Source organism: Lithobates pipiens, unplaced genomic scaffold, assembly GCF_037356315.1.
Source record: "Lithobates pipiens isolate NorthernLeopardFrog02 unplaced genomic scaffold, aLitPip1_a1.2 Scaffold_19, whole genome shotgun sequence".
NCBI lineage: Eukaryota > Metazoa > Chordata > Amphibia > Anura > Ranidae > Lithobates > Lithobates pipiens.
In genome coordinates this window covers 82,494,106-82,510,106 of record NW_027507764.1, presented here as the reverse complement: position 1 = coordinate 82,510,106, position 16,001 = coordinate 82,494,106, and the positions used below count along the sequence as shown (strand labels likewise).

The following is a 16,001-nucleotide window of genomic DNA, read 5'->3' as shown; positions in this document are numbered from 1 at the left end:
GCAATTCTTTGTCAATATGTGGAATTCAGTATACCCTGGCAGCAGTAACATTGACAGAGGTCTATCAAACGTTAAAAATAAAAAAAACATTTTTGCTGATGTTCAGCTTTAAATGGCACTTACTGGAGAACTGTTGAAATCCTTTAAGGTGGAGGTTCATCTGTTCCTGGTATCTATGGAAAGTATCCAAATCAAATGTTATGTTTGAAATTAAACATGACCTTTTTTTTTGGGGGGGGTTGGGTTCCATGATTTCCAATCACAACATACTTTGTTTTATGCTTTGAAGTATTTCCTTGTTCATATATGCTTTTGGAAATTTACATTTTTTTTCCACAAAATTTGTGTTAATGGGAATTCAGTATAATCTGTTTTGCAATCTTTTTAAAGTTTTATTTGCCTGCGACGTTAGTCATTAGCATTTTTTGGCAGATGCGCAGTTGTATAAAATGTCTTTGTACATACCATAGAATCAACTATACCCTTCACTGGAAACACCTGAACTATAAAAGGGGTGACCAGTTGCTTTTGACTATATAGTGCTGCCTTGCAGACCAGCATCTATATAAAGATTAGGCCTCTAAGCACTAACAGGCAAGTTTCGCAAGCAATGCTCAAAATGGTAGCTACTATACTGATAATGGCATAGTCTTAAGCTGGTCATAGATGATGCAGATTTTTTATTTATTTTTTCTTGCAACCACGAGTTGCAGGAAAGAAAATCAATTGATTCCACCATCAACACCAACCGTGCTGATGGGGAAATCTATTTTCTTTCTTGAAAATCTCTCCTGTGGAGCCATTTTGTTTTCCTGGAGGGGTGTAGAGCGTGGTGGAGCCATCCCTGTCGGGAGAGCACACGGTGATTATTGCTGTTAGCCGCTGGGAATAATCAAGCCAAATAAAGTAGATATTTGGCTAAATAGCAGGGTTTGTATATACTTCCGGCTGTTCTGGTATTGGTTGTTACAGTGCAGATATAAAGGCCAATCTGACTTTTGAGGGTAGCGACTGCTGGAAAACTTAGTCGTAGTTACTCCTAAATATTTTTGTGCTTATGTATTTCTCACTTTTGCTCCCTGCTCCTCATTCCTCCATCAATTGGTATGCTTTTTTATGCTTATTAAAACACAAACTGCAAGGTTTAGGTGGCTAATAATGGGCATAAGTTAGCAAGTCAATCACAAATAATATGTTCTTTAAAACATGGTACATACTATAAAAAAAAAAATTCTGTTCAACCAAGCAGGCTGAACAAAAACAAACTGAGGAGATCGCTGTACTAACAATCCAATGTTGGTACAGCGATCTCCCCGCTGAGCTATTGTTTTCTGACAGGGAGATGGCCCCCTATGCCAAAACACAACAGTCGGTGCTCTCAGCCATTGGCTAAGAGCACTGACCCAATGCCAATCGGCAGATGTCATGTCCCTTCGACAGAAGCCAGATGTTTGGTAGGGTGTCATACACATGGGCCAACTATCAGACCGTTTCTGTTGAACCAGTCAATATTTAGCCATATGTACGGTGCTTTAGTATATTCAGTTTTCACAATCCTCATAGGGGACTGATTTTGCAAATTGGATAAAGAAAAAAAAAAAGAGAAATTTACGAAACTGGAATCTTTCCATTTGACAAACAACCTTTTATTTGTCTTTAATCTTTCCTTAGCACAAGAAAAAGGAGGATTCTCATTAAAGTAGATCTAAACTAGTTGTGCTCAACTTTCTTGATTTTATAGTGCCCTAAAATGAAATCTCTCAACAGCCAGGGGTTGTTTTTATTGGAGAAAAGACAGCTTATCGCTTCTACAATACAGAACACTTACCTGCCTGTTGACTATATAATTTTTTTTTATATATGTGTGTATACAATATCTTTATGTTCACAATTCTGACAAATGGTCAAAAAGACAATAACGATCAAAGAACAACCAAAAGGAAAAGGACAAAGCAGTCCAAGCGGGTATTTGAACAGAGTACATAATGTAAGGCCCGGTTGGTCATCCAACATAGAGGGTGTTGGAGACGGAGGCGTCTACTTCATGGTCATGAAAACATATGAGCCATATCACTATTAATTTGTCTCTAGCCCTGTTACCAAACTTTAGCGCCATTAATGAACAGACACCACTGATTTGGGCAGAAAAAAATAGTCCGGTGTCAGACAGATAAAGGAAACGCAAACCATTAAAATCTAACAACTAAAATGAAAGAATGCACTTAAATGATGCTAGCAGTCATGTATCAAACGGATGAACAAGACGAAGCCCATAGCATTTCTGACAGTTGCACTCCTTCTACCTGGAGGGTAGTCCAAGGGGTGAATCCAAGTGGCCCAAATTCCATACCATTTATCATGTCTGTCCTTACCTTACATGTCGCCATCCATTCCTCTGCAGCCCTAATATCGTTCACAAGACAAATCCATTACGAGCGGCTTGGAACTTGTCTGCTTTTCCAGTAGATGGGGATCAGTCTCCTAGCTGCGTTCAGGAGATGAGGTATTACCGACTTTTGATAAAGGCTGAGAGGGATGGTGGGGACATGCAGGAGGAAGCCCATTGGAGAGTCAGGGAGGTCTATGTTCAATATGAGGTTTATTTGGGTTCTAATGTCCTGCCAGTAAGGTTGTAACCTAGGGCTGCAAACACACCGCCCCAGTGTGAAAGCACTCAGGCTTTTACACTGGGGAGCCTCGAGAGATGTTTTTCAGGCGCCATTTTTAGCGTTAAAATGGCCCAGCGTGAAAGGGGGCAAGTCTGGCACATTGCCAGGATGAAAAAGCTTTGTACTATCAGTAAATTTATTGCTACAGAAAACTAGCAGACTGCAGACCTGCAACAGAAGATTGTCAAAAACGTTTGCCATTCTACAAGAGCTGGTCAGATTATAAAGATTCTATAGGAATTGGAGACCGGAAACACGCTCCAGGAGATGCATTATTTGAGATCACTGTTCATACTGCCCTTTTCAAATTGCTGCTTCTACATTTGTGCCCTCCCCCACAGCCCTTTTCCATTTTTTTTTTTTTTTTTTTTTATATGCAAGATTTGATTTTCTTTTCCCCATGCAAATTCATTGTAAAAGAGCAGAGGGGGAAATACTCTATTACCAAAAATATTGGGACGCCTGCCTTTACATGAACTTTAATGGCATTCCAGTCTTAGTCCATAGGGTTCAATATGGAGTTGGCCCACCATTTGCAGCTACAACAGCTTCAACTCTTCTGGGAAGGCTGTCCACAAGGTTTAGGAGTGTGTCTATGGGAATGTTTGACCATTCTTCCAGAAGAGCATTTGTGAGGTCAGATACTGACACTGGAGAGAAGGCCTGGTTCACAGTCTTTGCTCTAATTCGTCCCAAAGGTGTTCTATCGGGTTGAGGCCAGTTAAGCTCTATCACCTCAAACTCGCTCATCCATGTCCTTATGGGCTTTGCTTTGTGCACTGACCCAAATCATTTTGTGGAGGGGGGATTATGGTGTGTGGTTGTTTTTCAGGGGTTGAGTTTGGCCCCTTAGTTCCTGCGAAGGGAACTCCTTAAAGCATCAACATACCAAGATAATTTCATGCTCCCAACTTTTGGAACAGTTTGGGGATGGCGCCTTCCTGTTCCAACATGACTGCGCACCAGTGCAGCACGCAAACATAGGGTAAAAGAAATACACTAAACTGTTTAACCTTCAGAACCCAGTCCTCATTGGCTTGAGCTATATTTTGTGGAATGTGTTCTCCCCTCCAATATAATGGGGATGGAGAGAAGGGAGGTGTTTGTAGCCCAAAAATGAATAGCAGTGTAAGTAAACAGTATTGGAGGTTATTAAATTACTAATTTCATTTTAAAAATAATTCTCTTTATTTAAAGCAGAATTCCAGGCAGATGAAATATTATAAGGGCTTGTTTACACCATTTGTATTGAGCTGCATAGATCAGCGCAGGCTCAGTGCTTGGGCATATAGAAAACCGTGGTTTTCTTTTACATATATTTGGAGCAGTGTGCTGCATAAAAATGTAGACTTGCTACCTTTTTACAGTGTAACTCCACTTTTTTTTTTTTCTACGGGGTACGTGCAGTGATCTCAGGATTCATGTATTGAGCTGTCAGGTATTTGCTTATTAGAACAAAAGAGTAGCCAAAAGTTCAGCTGATTTCCTTATAACTTTTTCGTCTTCTTCCTCCTGACACATTTCTGTGTAACTGGTTCTACAAAGGTTGCTGTCAGTGACTAATCTGTTTGATTTCCCTTACTAGTTTAAGTATTTTGGATTTTATCATTGATGCCAAACTGTTGCCTCGTTTAGACATTTTGTCTTCTGGAAATATCAAGTTATCTTTAGTACAGCAGTGTGCAAAATACAGCCTCAAACACCAATCCAAATTAAAATGTTGTATTCACTACAGTAAAGTTTTCCAGCTGGCTGATCAAAATAAAAAATCTCCTTATGGCTGTCTGTCTGGTGGGAAGGCTATGGCTTCGAGTTTTAAAAATGTTCCTGTCACTGCCACTTTGAAATGCAACATACTGTTTTTGTCTCCATACTCAACTTCATTGTTCAGTTTTATTAAATACAATGTGGTGTTGGTTTAAAAACAAAATGATTAGTATTTTTAAAATTGGGACCAAAGCTGACTTGACCCTTAGTGCTCATGCACACGGACGTTTTAAAAAACTGGCTGCAAAGCTAGCTCCGACGCCTGGAAAAATCGTCGTTAAAAACTTGATTTTTTCAGCGTTTTGCATTGGCGTTTTTGCGCGTTTTTTAGTGTTAGCGTTAAGTAGCTGTTTTTAAGAAACACATCTCTTGGCTATAGGACTCAGAAAACAAAGAAAATATGTTGCGCGTTTATGCGCGTTTTTGCGCGTTTTCCCGCGATTCGCGTTTTTACAGCTCTAGCTCCACGCCACGGAACGCACTGGTCCTGGGTTTTTTTTACAGCTTAAAAACGCCTATGCCATTTGCAGCTCAAAAACGCCTAGGTGGGCATGAAGCCATAGACTAACATGGACAGGCCTTTTTAAGCTGCAAAAAAAGCTCAAAAAAGCGGCTGTAAAAACGTCCGTGTGCATGAGGCCTAAAATAGTATCACACGTCTCATTGAGCTATTAATAAGAAGAGAGAAATATACAGTACTGTGTGAAAGGCAGATGTGAAGAAATGCTGTAAATTAAGAATGCTTTCAAAAATATTTTTTATTTAATCAATTTACAAAATGAAAAGTGAGTGAACAAAAGGATTAAAGGCAAGTGTATGATCAATTATACAAAGCTCAAGCTAATGATCACCCAACTTTTCATATGTAGGTTGAAACATGGTCATTAAACAGAAACCACTGTGTAGGAGGCTTAAAAATGGGTGAGCAAGAGCCAAACTCTGCTATTGAGGTTACTGAAGATAATTTCATGTCTCAGGTCATACACCATGGCAAGACTGAGCACAGAAACAAGACACAAGGTAGTTCTACTGCATCAAGGTCTCTCTCAGGGAAAGATTTCAAATCCCACTGGGGTTTCAAGATGTACTGTTGAAGCTCTTTTGAAGCCCAAAGAAACTGTGAACACTTAGGACCATAGATGCAGTAGTCAGCCAAGGAAACTTAATGCAGCAGATAAGACGCATCATGCTTGCTTCCCTTCCACATCAGATGTCCAGGGAGCCAGCAGAACTGACAGTATCCAGTGCAACCCAGGTACATCCATATTCTGTCCGAAGAAGTCTAGCCAGAAGTGGTCTTCATAGAAGAAATGTGAATGTCAAAAAGCCATACCTCTGATGTGGAAATAAAGCTATGCATGAAAATATAGGAACTGGGGGGCAAGAAAAATGGTGGCAGGTGCTCTAGAGCAGTACAATGAGTGTCTGAAGGCAACAGTGAAGCATGGGGGAGGTTTCTTGCAAGTTTGGGGCTGAATTTCTGCAAATGGAATTGAAAATTTTGTTAGGGTCAATGGTGTCCTCAATGTTGAGAAATACAGGCAGATACTTACCCATCTTGCCTCCTTGGGGAGGCTTGTGATTTGCTCCAAATTTATTCTGTGTTAAGACAATGACCCCAAACATACAGCCAATGTCATTAAGCACTATCTTCAGCGTAACGAAGAACAAGGAGTCCTGGAATTGATGGTTTGGCCACACATAGCCCTGATCTCAACATTATGGTGTCTCTCTGGGTTTACATGAAAAGACAGAGCAGTTTCTAGGCAGCCTACAACCACAGAAGCTCTGTGGTTAGTTCTCCAAGATGTTTGGAACAAGTTCCTTCAAAACTGTGCAAGTGTACCTAGAAGAATTGATGCTGGTTTAAAAGCAAAGGGTGGCCACATCAAAAATATTGACTTGATTTGGATTTCGCTTCTGTTCATTTACTTTCTTCTTTGATGAAAAATAAATGAAAGTGATTTGTAAAGGCAAATGTTTTTTTTTTTTTTTTTTTTTTAAGTAACAAACATTGTCTACTTACCTTCTCTGTACAACTTGGCCACAACGCATTTCAGCTCTCACCTAAGTATGTTTGGTTCAGAGTAGCAGTATGTTAGGCACCCACTGGTACAGAAGCTCATACAAAGACATCCAGAGTCAGATTTCAAGAAAGTGGATCCTTTAAAACATGGGAAACTTAGTGCCCGTTCACACTACCGCGACTTGTCAGGCGACTTAGTCACCTGACAAGTCGCGCTCCGTTCTGTACTATGGAACCGTTCTAATAGGAGCGACTCAAGTCGCTCCGACTTAGTAAAAGGTTCCTGTACTATTTTTGGGGCGACTTCAGGCGACTTGCATTGACTTCTATAGAGTCGTCGTTTTGCAAGTCGCTGCTGAAGTCGTGTGCAGGTTGCGTCTGCGAGTCGCGCTGCAAGTCGTGTCACCCCTGTGTGAACGGGCACTTAGGGGCATGAGAGCCTTGGCTAATTGTAAACTTGGGAATTGTGACATGAAACCTGTTCTATATAGTCGTCTTTTTGTCCCCCCTAGATGTGTGTTAGTAAAGGAATCATAAGGGAGCATCTGGAGATCCATCAGTTGTCTCCTCGCACTGCACCGGCTTCTTAGTAGAGGCTGTCCATTAAAGCATCGCAGTAATTAGATTGAGTCTGATAATCGTTTCCTGTTAGCATGCAATTGTGCCCGGCATTAGTATGACCTGTACATTATGCAAGTGGTCTGCAGATTGCTACTCGCATTCACCTTCTACTTTTATATGTCAGCACGTCAGTCTCATGGTTGTCTGGCAGAAGATTGCTAAAACATTTTAAAGCAGAACTTCAGTCAAAAATACCAAGAAAAAAATGTATCGTTTAGAAAAGATGAAACATAATTTTTCTACAATATTTCCTTTTATCCAGAGCTTGCCTGCACTACTATTTTTGTGACAAGATGTCCTCAGTCTGATGTGCAAGATGCTACCTCCTACTTCCCTTGAGCCCATTCTGTCATGGACAAACCACAGCCTGTTACTTGATAGTGAAGGGAGAATCGGCATATCAATGAGCTCATTTGTCACTTTCTCCTATCAGCATGCTCTTTGTCAGCACATGAATGGATTGGCTTTTTTGCTGCTTCACTTCAGATTTCAGGGACTGCTACAGGTCAAAATTAGGTACCTACAGTATATGGCTAACATGTAAAAAATATACCTAATGTGTTAATGTTTACAGAGCTGCATTAATCGAGTCTTTTATATCAGTCTAGAGTTTAGCTTTAGCCTACGTTCACATTGGATCGATTTGGCATGTGATTTGACATGTCAAATTGCCAACTATTGCTGGCAATGGCACCGTCCAAAATGTTTAGAATCAGATTCTCAAAAGTAGTTCCTGCACTACTTTTGGTGACTTTGGGGGGTGATTTGTATAGACATTTGTGTGGGAACCTGCACAGATGTCTGTCACATCGCAGCTGAAGTCGGACTGCATTGCCGGGTTGAAATTGTGCGCATTCAGCTGAACTTGCGCGATTTCAATCCTGCAGCAGTGTAAACCTGGGCTTAAAGTGGTTGTAAACCCTTTGCATATACCCAGTGATGTGACTGGCCTCAGGTTACACATGGAGATTAAACAAATCCTCCTGCAAGTTGTATTTGTTTATCTGAATTCTTCTCTCCATCTGTTTGAAGTGCTGAATTTATAAAGCTTGTCTGAGGGTTCAGAAAAAAGGGGATGTAGAGCTGAAATTACACTCTGCAGAGCTCTGGGAGGAGTGCTGATTGGAGGGGATGGACATGCCCCCTTCACCCAAAACACAAACAGAGCTGAGGCTGGCAATCAGCTGGAGATCCCTCACCTGTCACCTTCTTTTTCTCTTGGTGTCAGGAAAGCTTGTCGGGGGTCATTCATGCTGATAGCAGAGGAACAAAGCAGCAGACAGAAATGATACTTGGGGCTGTGGGCTAAGACAGGTACACAGTATAGAAGGATGTGCTTTGTTCATATTTCATGTCTGAGGTTTACCAACACTTTAAGCTTGCTTGATGATAAAATCTTCACCACTCTCCTGAACACATCCATTCCAAGCTGGCAAATACCTTCATAGTTATTGGCACTCCTTCACCTTCTGTCTGGTATCTGGAAGAACTAAAGACTAATTTTTAACGTGTTGGAATTTTCTTAGCAGAGAGAGGTGGTTGGTTTGGTTTGGAGGTTTAAAAAGTATTTCGTTTAATTTTTTTGTCTTTTGTGCCAAAAGCTCCACAACAAGAAGTAATCTGCTGTCTTCCCAATGCTTCCGCCATCCAAAAACATACTTGCAGGCTTTTACCGACTACTCACCTGAGTGTGGTAGCGGGGGTGATAGAATGTAAACATCTCTGGATAGTCACATAATGTGATTGGCCTTTGTACTCCAGATGATCTGCAAAACCAGTTGGTGATCGGTAAACCTTTTTTATTTCTTTACTGCCGATAAAATGCACAGACTATCAATTTGCTGACTTACACAGTTGTGTGGCTCATAAGAGAATATATTTAAGAAATGGCTGTTTAAACATTTTATTTAAATAGCCTGAGGGGAGAACCTAGAAAAATAGCTGTCATATTCATAATTGGTGGAAATGGGTTTCTTTGCAGTCCTATTAAAGGGGAACCCGTCACCGACAGGTTCCGAGGCAGCCATTGTAAGACCTTCTGTATTATCAACCATGTGTGGTGAACTGAAGAAAGGGACAATTTAACACGCACAAGGAAACCACTTGGATAAGGGTTTCAAACCACATTTTAGGTCCTAATGATGGAGGCCCTTCTCATGTTTGCTCTGTTCAAAAACGGAAGAGCTGATTTATAGGAACGTGAGCATCCATTATCACTTAATGGCAATAATAGTCTAGGAGGTTATAGTGTACAAACCTTGTGCATTTAATGATTAAAAGAAGATGGTGCTCTCCCAAGCTATTTGTCGAATTGGCGCTTGTAACTGGCCCTGAAATGGTGTCCAATATAGCCACTCGTTGCCAGCAGTGAACAAGTCAGTTAAAGCTGACAGAGGCACAGTAAGTGCAGGTATGTACTAGAGATCCCACTCCAGGGTGGTAGGATGTAGTGGTGTTTGAGCCGACGTCTGACCTCTAAAAGAGAGAATAGCGACTACTTGGGTTGCTTGTTGCTGGTCAACGCATTTTGAGGATATATTCCACTTTGTCAAGTTCCTTGTCCACCATTAGGACGAATAATGTGCTTAGAACTCCTTATCAAAGTGGCTCACTTGTAAGTGTACGATTGACCCTTTCTACTATTTATCGCATATAGGTCATGATGCAGGAGATTGTTGCATTCTCTCTGTCATTATCTATTGTGGATTCTTGTCTACCACCAGAAGCAGCAAGATTTCTCTCAAACTTTTTTGTTGGACTTTTACTTTGGACATTACCTATGGTTTCACACGGGTCATCTTTTATTACTTTTGTCTTTGATGCACTCACTATCCAGCGTTCGATTGTCAGAGATCATAATAGAATCGCTAATATTGTGCGCTTATACATTTTCTTTGTTTTGCGACTCGGGCGGCACAGTGGTGTAGTGGTTGGCACTCTCACCTAGCAGTAAAAGGGGTCGCTGGTTTGAATCCCAACCACGACACTACCTGCCTGGACTGTGCCTGCGTGGGTTTCCTCCGAGTACTCCGGTTTCCTCCCACACTCCAAAGACATGCAGGTAGATTAATTGGCTTCTGTCCCAAATTGGCCCTAGTATATGAATGGGGACCTTGGATTGTGGGCTCCTTGAGAGTAGGGACCGATGTGAGTGCAATGTACAGGGATAGGGACAATTGTAGACACTCAGGTTGAACTGGATGATGGACTGGTGTCTTCAACCTTACTAACTATTTAACTATGACTCGACAGTCAAGCTAGCATCAGCACTAAGGGTGATCATGGAACACATAACTGCATTCATTGGGGTCTTTTTCCACATGTGCCATGAATTTTAGCTTTTAAATTGTATTTATAGCTAAAATAAAGTTTTTGATAGTGGTGACTAGTTAGAATCCCTTTAAGATTTTACTTCTCCCTGAAAGTTTTCCCCAGGAAAGTGAGACGAAATGAATTGCAACATGAAAATGGGCCACAATGAAAAACTGTCAGAGGTTCTAGCCTTTCCCCTCCTAAAATGTTTATTTCTTTGTTGTGGTTGAAGCGTTTCCTTCAGTTTCTATATGGTGAAAAGTGTTTTCTCTAGGACTGGAAGTGAGGGGAAATCTCGAACGGAGTCCCAGACAGTAGTAAAACCTTGATAGTTCTAATCCCTTCCCTTTGCTATCCAAAGCTATCTTGTTGGCTGGAGCCTATATGGATAGCAAAGGAAGACTCTCCTGGTGCAAATCCATTACGCCTTAGAACTGTCCTCATCTACTCTGCGTCAGTATGTAGTAGTAGTGCATGGTTCTGAGGTTTTGTATGTCTGTTCCTGCTACTCCCTTCTCTAGATGAGTTTAGTGTTAAACAGGACTTTACTACCTAGTGAGCAACCAACATGGAGCAAGCATGCAGCCAGCAAAGTTTTTAAGATTTTGAACTCCTGACCTGCAATCTTGTTCGGTGATTTATTAGGTAGTGAAACCAGGATTAAGTTGACGGGTTTGGAGCCAGCCGCTTCAAAACCAATTTGGCAATGGCATCTCTTATGTTTTTATTCTCACAGGGTTCCCTTAAAGGCCCTAGGTTCTAAACTTCCAGAGTGTAGAATTTGAATAAGTAATCCTCATGTGATAGAACAAGCAGCTTCATAGACAATATTCTCATTATGATCCTACAACTGCCATGCTTGATGTTTGTGTGATTATACATTAAGCTGAAATAACGGATTCTTCGTGGTTACTGTAACCCCGCAATGTGGAGTCATTCACACAACGTATAAGGCAGTGCAGAGATAAACACTGTTAAAAAAAAAAAAATGTCTGGGTCTTCCCACTTCCATCTGCTTCTCCTGTACTTAATTAACCTCATCTTACTGGGCAAAGTAACAAAGGAAACCTGTCATCAGAGAAGCATGAAGGCAGCAAGTGCTCTTCTTTCCTCCTAAAATTACCAGTTGCCTGGCTGTCATGCATTTTCTAGGAATTCATTACTTTGAGCCACTGATCAAGGAATATATTAGAGCTAAGGATTTCTGACTATATCCATCTATGTGCCTGTTCTAGGTCAATGACTCAGAAGTTCTAGAAATTAGTAGATGCAGGGCCGGCGCTAGACTATTTTGTGCCCTAGGCAAGAACAGCTACTTGCCCCCGCCCCCCCCCCCAATTTACACATTGCCCCCCTTTTAATGCTACATCCCCCTTCCTATACACACTGCCCCCCTTTACTCCTACACCACCCTTCCTGTATATACTGCCCCCCTTATCCCTACACCCCCTTCCCACACAAACTGCCTCCGTCCCGTACACACTGCCCTGTATAGACTATACCCCCTGTGATGTGTGTTGCCCACTGACATATGCACCCCAAGCTCCATGCTGGCTAGTGATGACGAGCGGCAATCGGGGCTTTGGGCTGACTTCAGCTGCAGCGAGCAACGATCATCATCCACTGAATGATCTTGTCCGGTGCCAGAATCGCTGCTCACTTCTGCTGTGAGCAGGTGCACTGGCGTGTGCGGGGGAGGGAGGGATGGCAGCTCTAGAGGTGACATCCACTGGGGAGAAGGAGGTTACAGAAGAGGAATCTGGCACTGGCCATGGCTGCACCCTAGGTGGCAGTGCATCCTAGGCAGCTGCCTAGTTCACCTAGTAGTAGCACCAGCCCTGAGTAGATGGATATGACTCAGAGGTAAACTAGCATTTTAAAAGGTGGCCAGCACTGGCATCGTGTTTTTTTTTCTCCCCCCCCCCCCCCCCCCCAACAATCGATTTTATACTATAAATACTTTTTAGACTATAAATACTCAACTCCTTCCACTGCCCGTACCTCCCAATGTCACTGTAGTGCAAAAAAAAACACTTAAAATCTTCTGAATCCAGCACTACTGGAATTATCCGATTTCCTAGCCTGGTTCTATTTCCATAGTCCCTGTGCTTGGTGGGTCCTCCCATCGGCTCTGTCACTCCTGTATGTACCATTATTCCTGCTGGCAGCATGAGAAGTGAACAATGACTATACGTTTTGGCTATATGTAAAACTGTAGACACCTGTATGGCTGCCTTTACAGCGGTTTTATCACCAGCACTACCCCCAATCCCAACAACCACTACTCACCCCAAACAACCATAATAAGGAAGACGATGAGAAGTTCAGAAGCCCACAGATGACGTTCAAGGAGGCAGAAAACACATTAGAAACGTTATGAATAATACAATACAGGGCCAGTAGTGGTTGCGTATTCTTTTCCCCTTACATATAAAGTAAGAATGCAGGGATATGGACTTGCTTGTTTGATTTCTAAACCTATTCAGTAGTAACAGTGATGAGTTTCCCTATACATAAATGACTGAGATTGCAGGCCATTTAATCCTACCACTCTGTGATTACACGGACATGGCCTCTGTGCCCTGTATGGGTGTGATCTGACAATAGAACGAACTCCATAATTTACAGACTCTGAATCACAAGTATAAATTATTTTTTGCCTTTTATCCACAAATCATGCCAAGATAGGAGGACAGATTGTTCATGAATTCAGGAGGCAATAGATACTAGTGGGTAGCCAATGGAAATATACACCTGCTAACTATACAGCCTAGGCACATTGATTTATTGGATTGGCTGCAGGCCTGGACAAATCTTCACAAAATCTAGGAGCCAGTTCTAAGGGGCTCTTCAGATCTGTGCTGAAAAGCCAAACTAACCCCATCTCCATTGGTGTACCCCCACCATCAACCTAGAAGATGGAGGACCTCTTGTGGCAGAAGAGAGCTTGTGGGGGACAGCACCCGATTAAAGGTGAGTATTGCAGCCAGTGGAGTATTAGCCTGCAGTTGGGGCTTAGCTGTCATCGCGTTATAGCAGAACTTGACACTTTGGTGTCAGTATGTAATGGCCTGCAAGTGGGGGTAAAAAAGCTTTTCCCTGAATGAAAGTCCTAATGAAGCTGCATGGGGTTATGCAGGTGCTGATATATTGTTGACTGCATCGAGCATCGATCTAGGTATGAGCAAACGAGGGATTCATCGTTTATTAAAATATCAAGCAGTGCCAAACGTGTAGATAGTGTTTCGCAAGGTGCCCTAACAGGTCATGTTTTCAGCCTTCCCATTATTTTGCACAAATGATTTGATCAGTTTCACTGCCTTAGTAATTACAACAGCTGTTCCATCTGAGGGAAATCCTGAAAAAATGACCTGTTGGGACACCTTGAGGACTGGAGTTGAGAAACGCTGATATAGACAGTGCTGTTCCTCGCATATTGTTTTTGTGTTGTTTCTCTCCTGCACACCAAGATGTTTGATTTATCTTGAACATTGACAGCTTTACCATGGCCAATCCACATTGCAAAATTGAAATGGACCATGAGCTCATCAGTTCGTGCCACAGGCATCATAGCATTTATCATAGCATTTACCAATCCCTGCCACTGTCTTCATAGCAGTTACCAATCCCAGGAACAGCCTTCATGGCACTCATCCATGCCTTCCACAACCTTCATATGGCTCTCCTCCATTCCTTCCACAGCCTTCATGGCGCTCCTCCATTGCTTCCACAGCCTTCATGGCGCTCCTCCATTGCTTCCACAGCCTTCATGGCGCTCCTCCATTGCTTCCACAGCCTTCATGGCGCTCCTCCATTCCTTCCACAGCCTTCATGGCGCTCCTCCATTGCTTCCACAGCCTTCATGGCGCTCCTCCATTGCTTCCACAGCCTTCATGGCGCTCCTCCATTGCTTCCACAGCCTTCATGGCGCTCCTCCATTGCTTCCACAGCCTTCATGGCGCTCCTCCATTGCTTCCACAGCCTTCATGGCGCTCCTCCATTGCTTCCACAGCCTTCATGGCGCTCCTCCATTGCTTCCACAGCCTTCATGGCGCTCCTCCATTGCTTCCACAGCCTTCATGGCGCGCCTCCATTGCTTCCACAGCCTTCATGGCGCGCCTCCATTCCTTCCACAGCCTTCATGGCGCGCCTCCATTCCTTCCACAGCCTTCATGGCGCGCCTCCATTCCTTCCACAGCCTTCATGGCGCGCCTCCATTCCTTCCACAGCCTTCATGGTGCTCCTCCATTCCTTCCACAGCCTTCACAGCGCTCCTCTATTCCTTCCAAAGCCTTCACGGCGCTCCTCTATTCCTTCCACAGCCTTCACGGCGATCCTCTATTCCTTCCACAGCCTTCACGGCGCTCCTCTATTCCTTCCACAGGCTTCACGGTGCTCCTCCATTCCTTCTACCCTCATCATTAACTTGAGTGCCTGTTTACATTTGCCACTCACACAATGAAAGGCATTGAAATGGTATGAGCCATTTTCCTCAGTGTAAAGAAGCAACCAAAGATTGGCAACCTCACAAATCTTTAAAACCCTTCCTATTTAACATTCTAATTCGAAGTACATTTCTCAGCAAATATTTTAAAGATTCCAAAAAAAACTGAGCTCTAAGAATCTGACCCTACCCTTTATATAGTGCAGCTGCTTCAGTCTTGAAATGGGCAATTTGTAAATATTTCACGATAACTGGCCTGCCAAAATTGCCTGAAACTTTTCTCATTTCTGCCATGCTGGGATGTGTAGTCCTGCTGCAGCCGCCTCTGTTTTCCAGCTGCCACATTCACAGATTGGATTAATAACGTCTGGGACAGGCATTTTTCCGGGATCTGGGTATAGGGAAGCAATTTCCTCCACAGCATCTTTCTAATTTTAGCTGGAATGTGGAAAAGGGGCAGCTTGCAGTCAGCTGAGAGCTGAGCCTATAGCCACGTCTGTATGAGAAGCCTCGCTATTCGGGATGCATAATAGAGCATCACTGTCGTCATCCACAAGCTGCATGCTACTGAAAGCTCCTGGGAGCGAAGGCTTTAATTGCTGTAGTGGAAGGAAGGATCTGTAAGAAGCGGTGGGGCAACCTACATGTTGCAGGAGGGATGAACATCAGCACTGCCAGAGAGGTGTTTTTTCTTTCTTTTTTTTTCTTCGTCCTCTAGCAGCAGAGAGCAAGCCTCACAATGAGCATATGTGTGCGAGCCCGAGCAGCCATAGGAGGATATAGCAATGCATAATCTGCTCCACCGCCCTTGTGCTTCTTTTGGTACCTTCCACAGAAATCAGTGTACATGTATTTTTAGCTCTCTGTAGCCGGCATCAGTATGACAACATAATTCAGTCTTTACATCAATAAGCCGCTTTTCCTTTTTTTTTTTTTTTTTCTTTTTTTTCCCTTTCTTACTATGCTTTATTTCCTGCCCAGCTGCAGTTTCCAAAGGATGTCACAGCTCTGGTAAGACACACACATGAGCCTTGTCTCTCTATGGAATGTTTTCATTTTGATGTAATATGTCTGACACCCTAGCTCGTTAACACCGGAACCGGTTTTAGCTACGCCTGTCTCTTGAATCCGTGTCTTGTTTAAGTGTAGATGTGCATGCACT

At 42.7% G+C, this 16,001-nt stretch overlaps 1 protein-coding gene across 3 annotated transcripts in view; it reads left to right on the top strand.

Annotated features, from left to right (window-relative positions):
- Positions 1-16,001, top strand: part of ARHGAP21 (Rho GTPase activating protein 21) — a 261,069-nt gene that overhangs the window by 183,848 nt on the left and 61,220 nt on the right. For 2 of the 3 annotated variants that reach the window (XM_077490982.1, XM_077490981.1), the window contains exon 7: positions 15,821-15,850. The exons of the other annotated variant lie outside the window; for it this stretch is intronic. In XM_077490982.1, the coding sequence (XP_077347108.1) occupies positions 15,821-15,850 (30 nt within the window). The remainder of the gene's footprint in view (positions 1-15,820; positions 15,851-16,001) is intronic. 3 annotated transcript variants of the gene reach the window in all.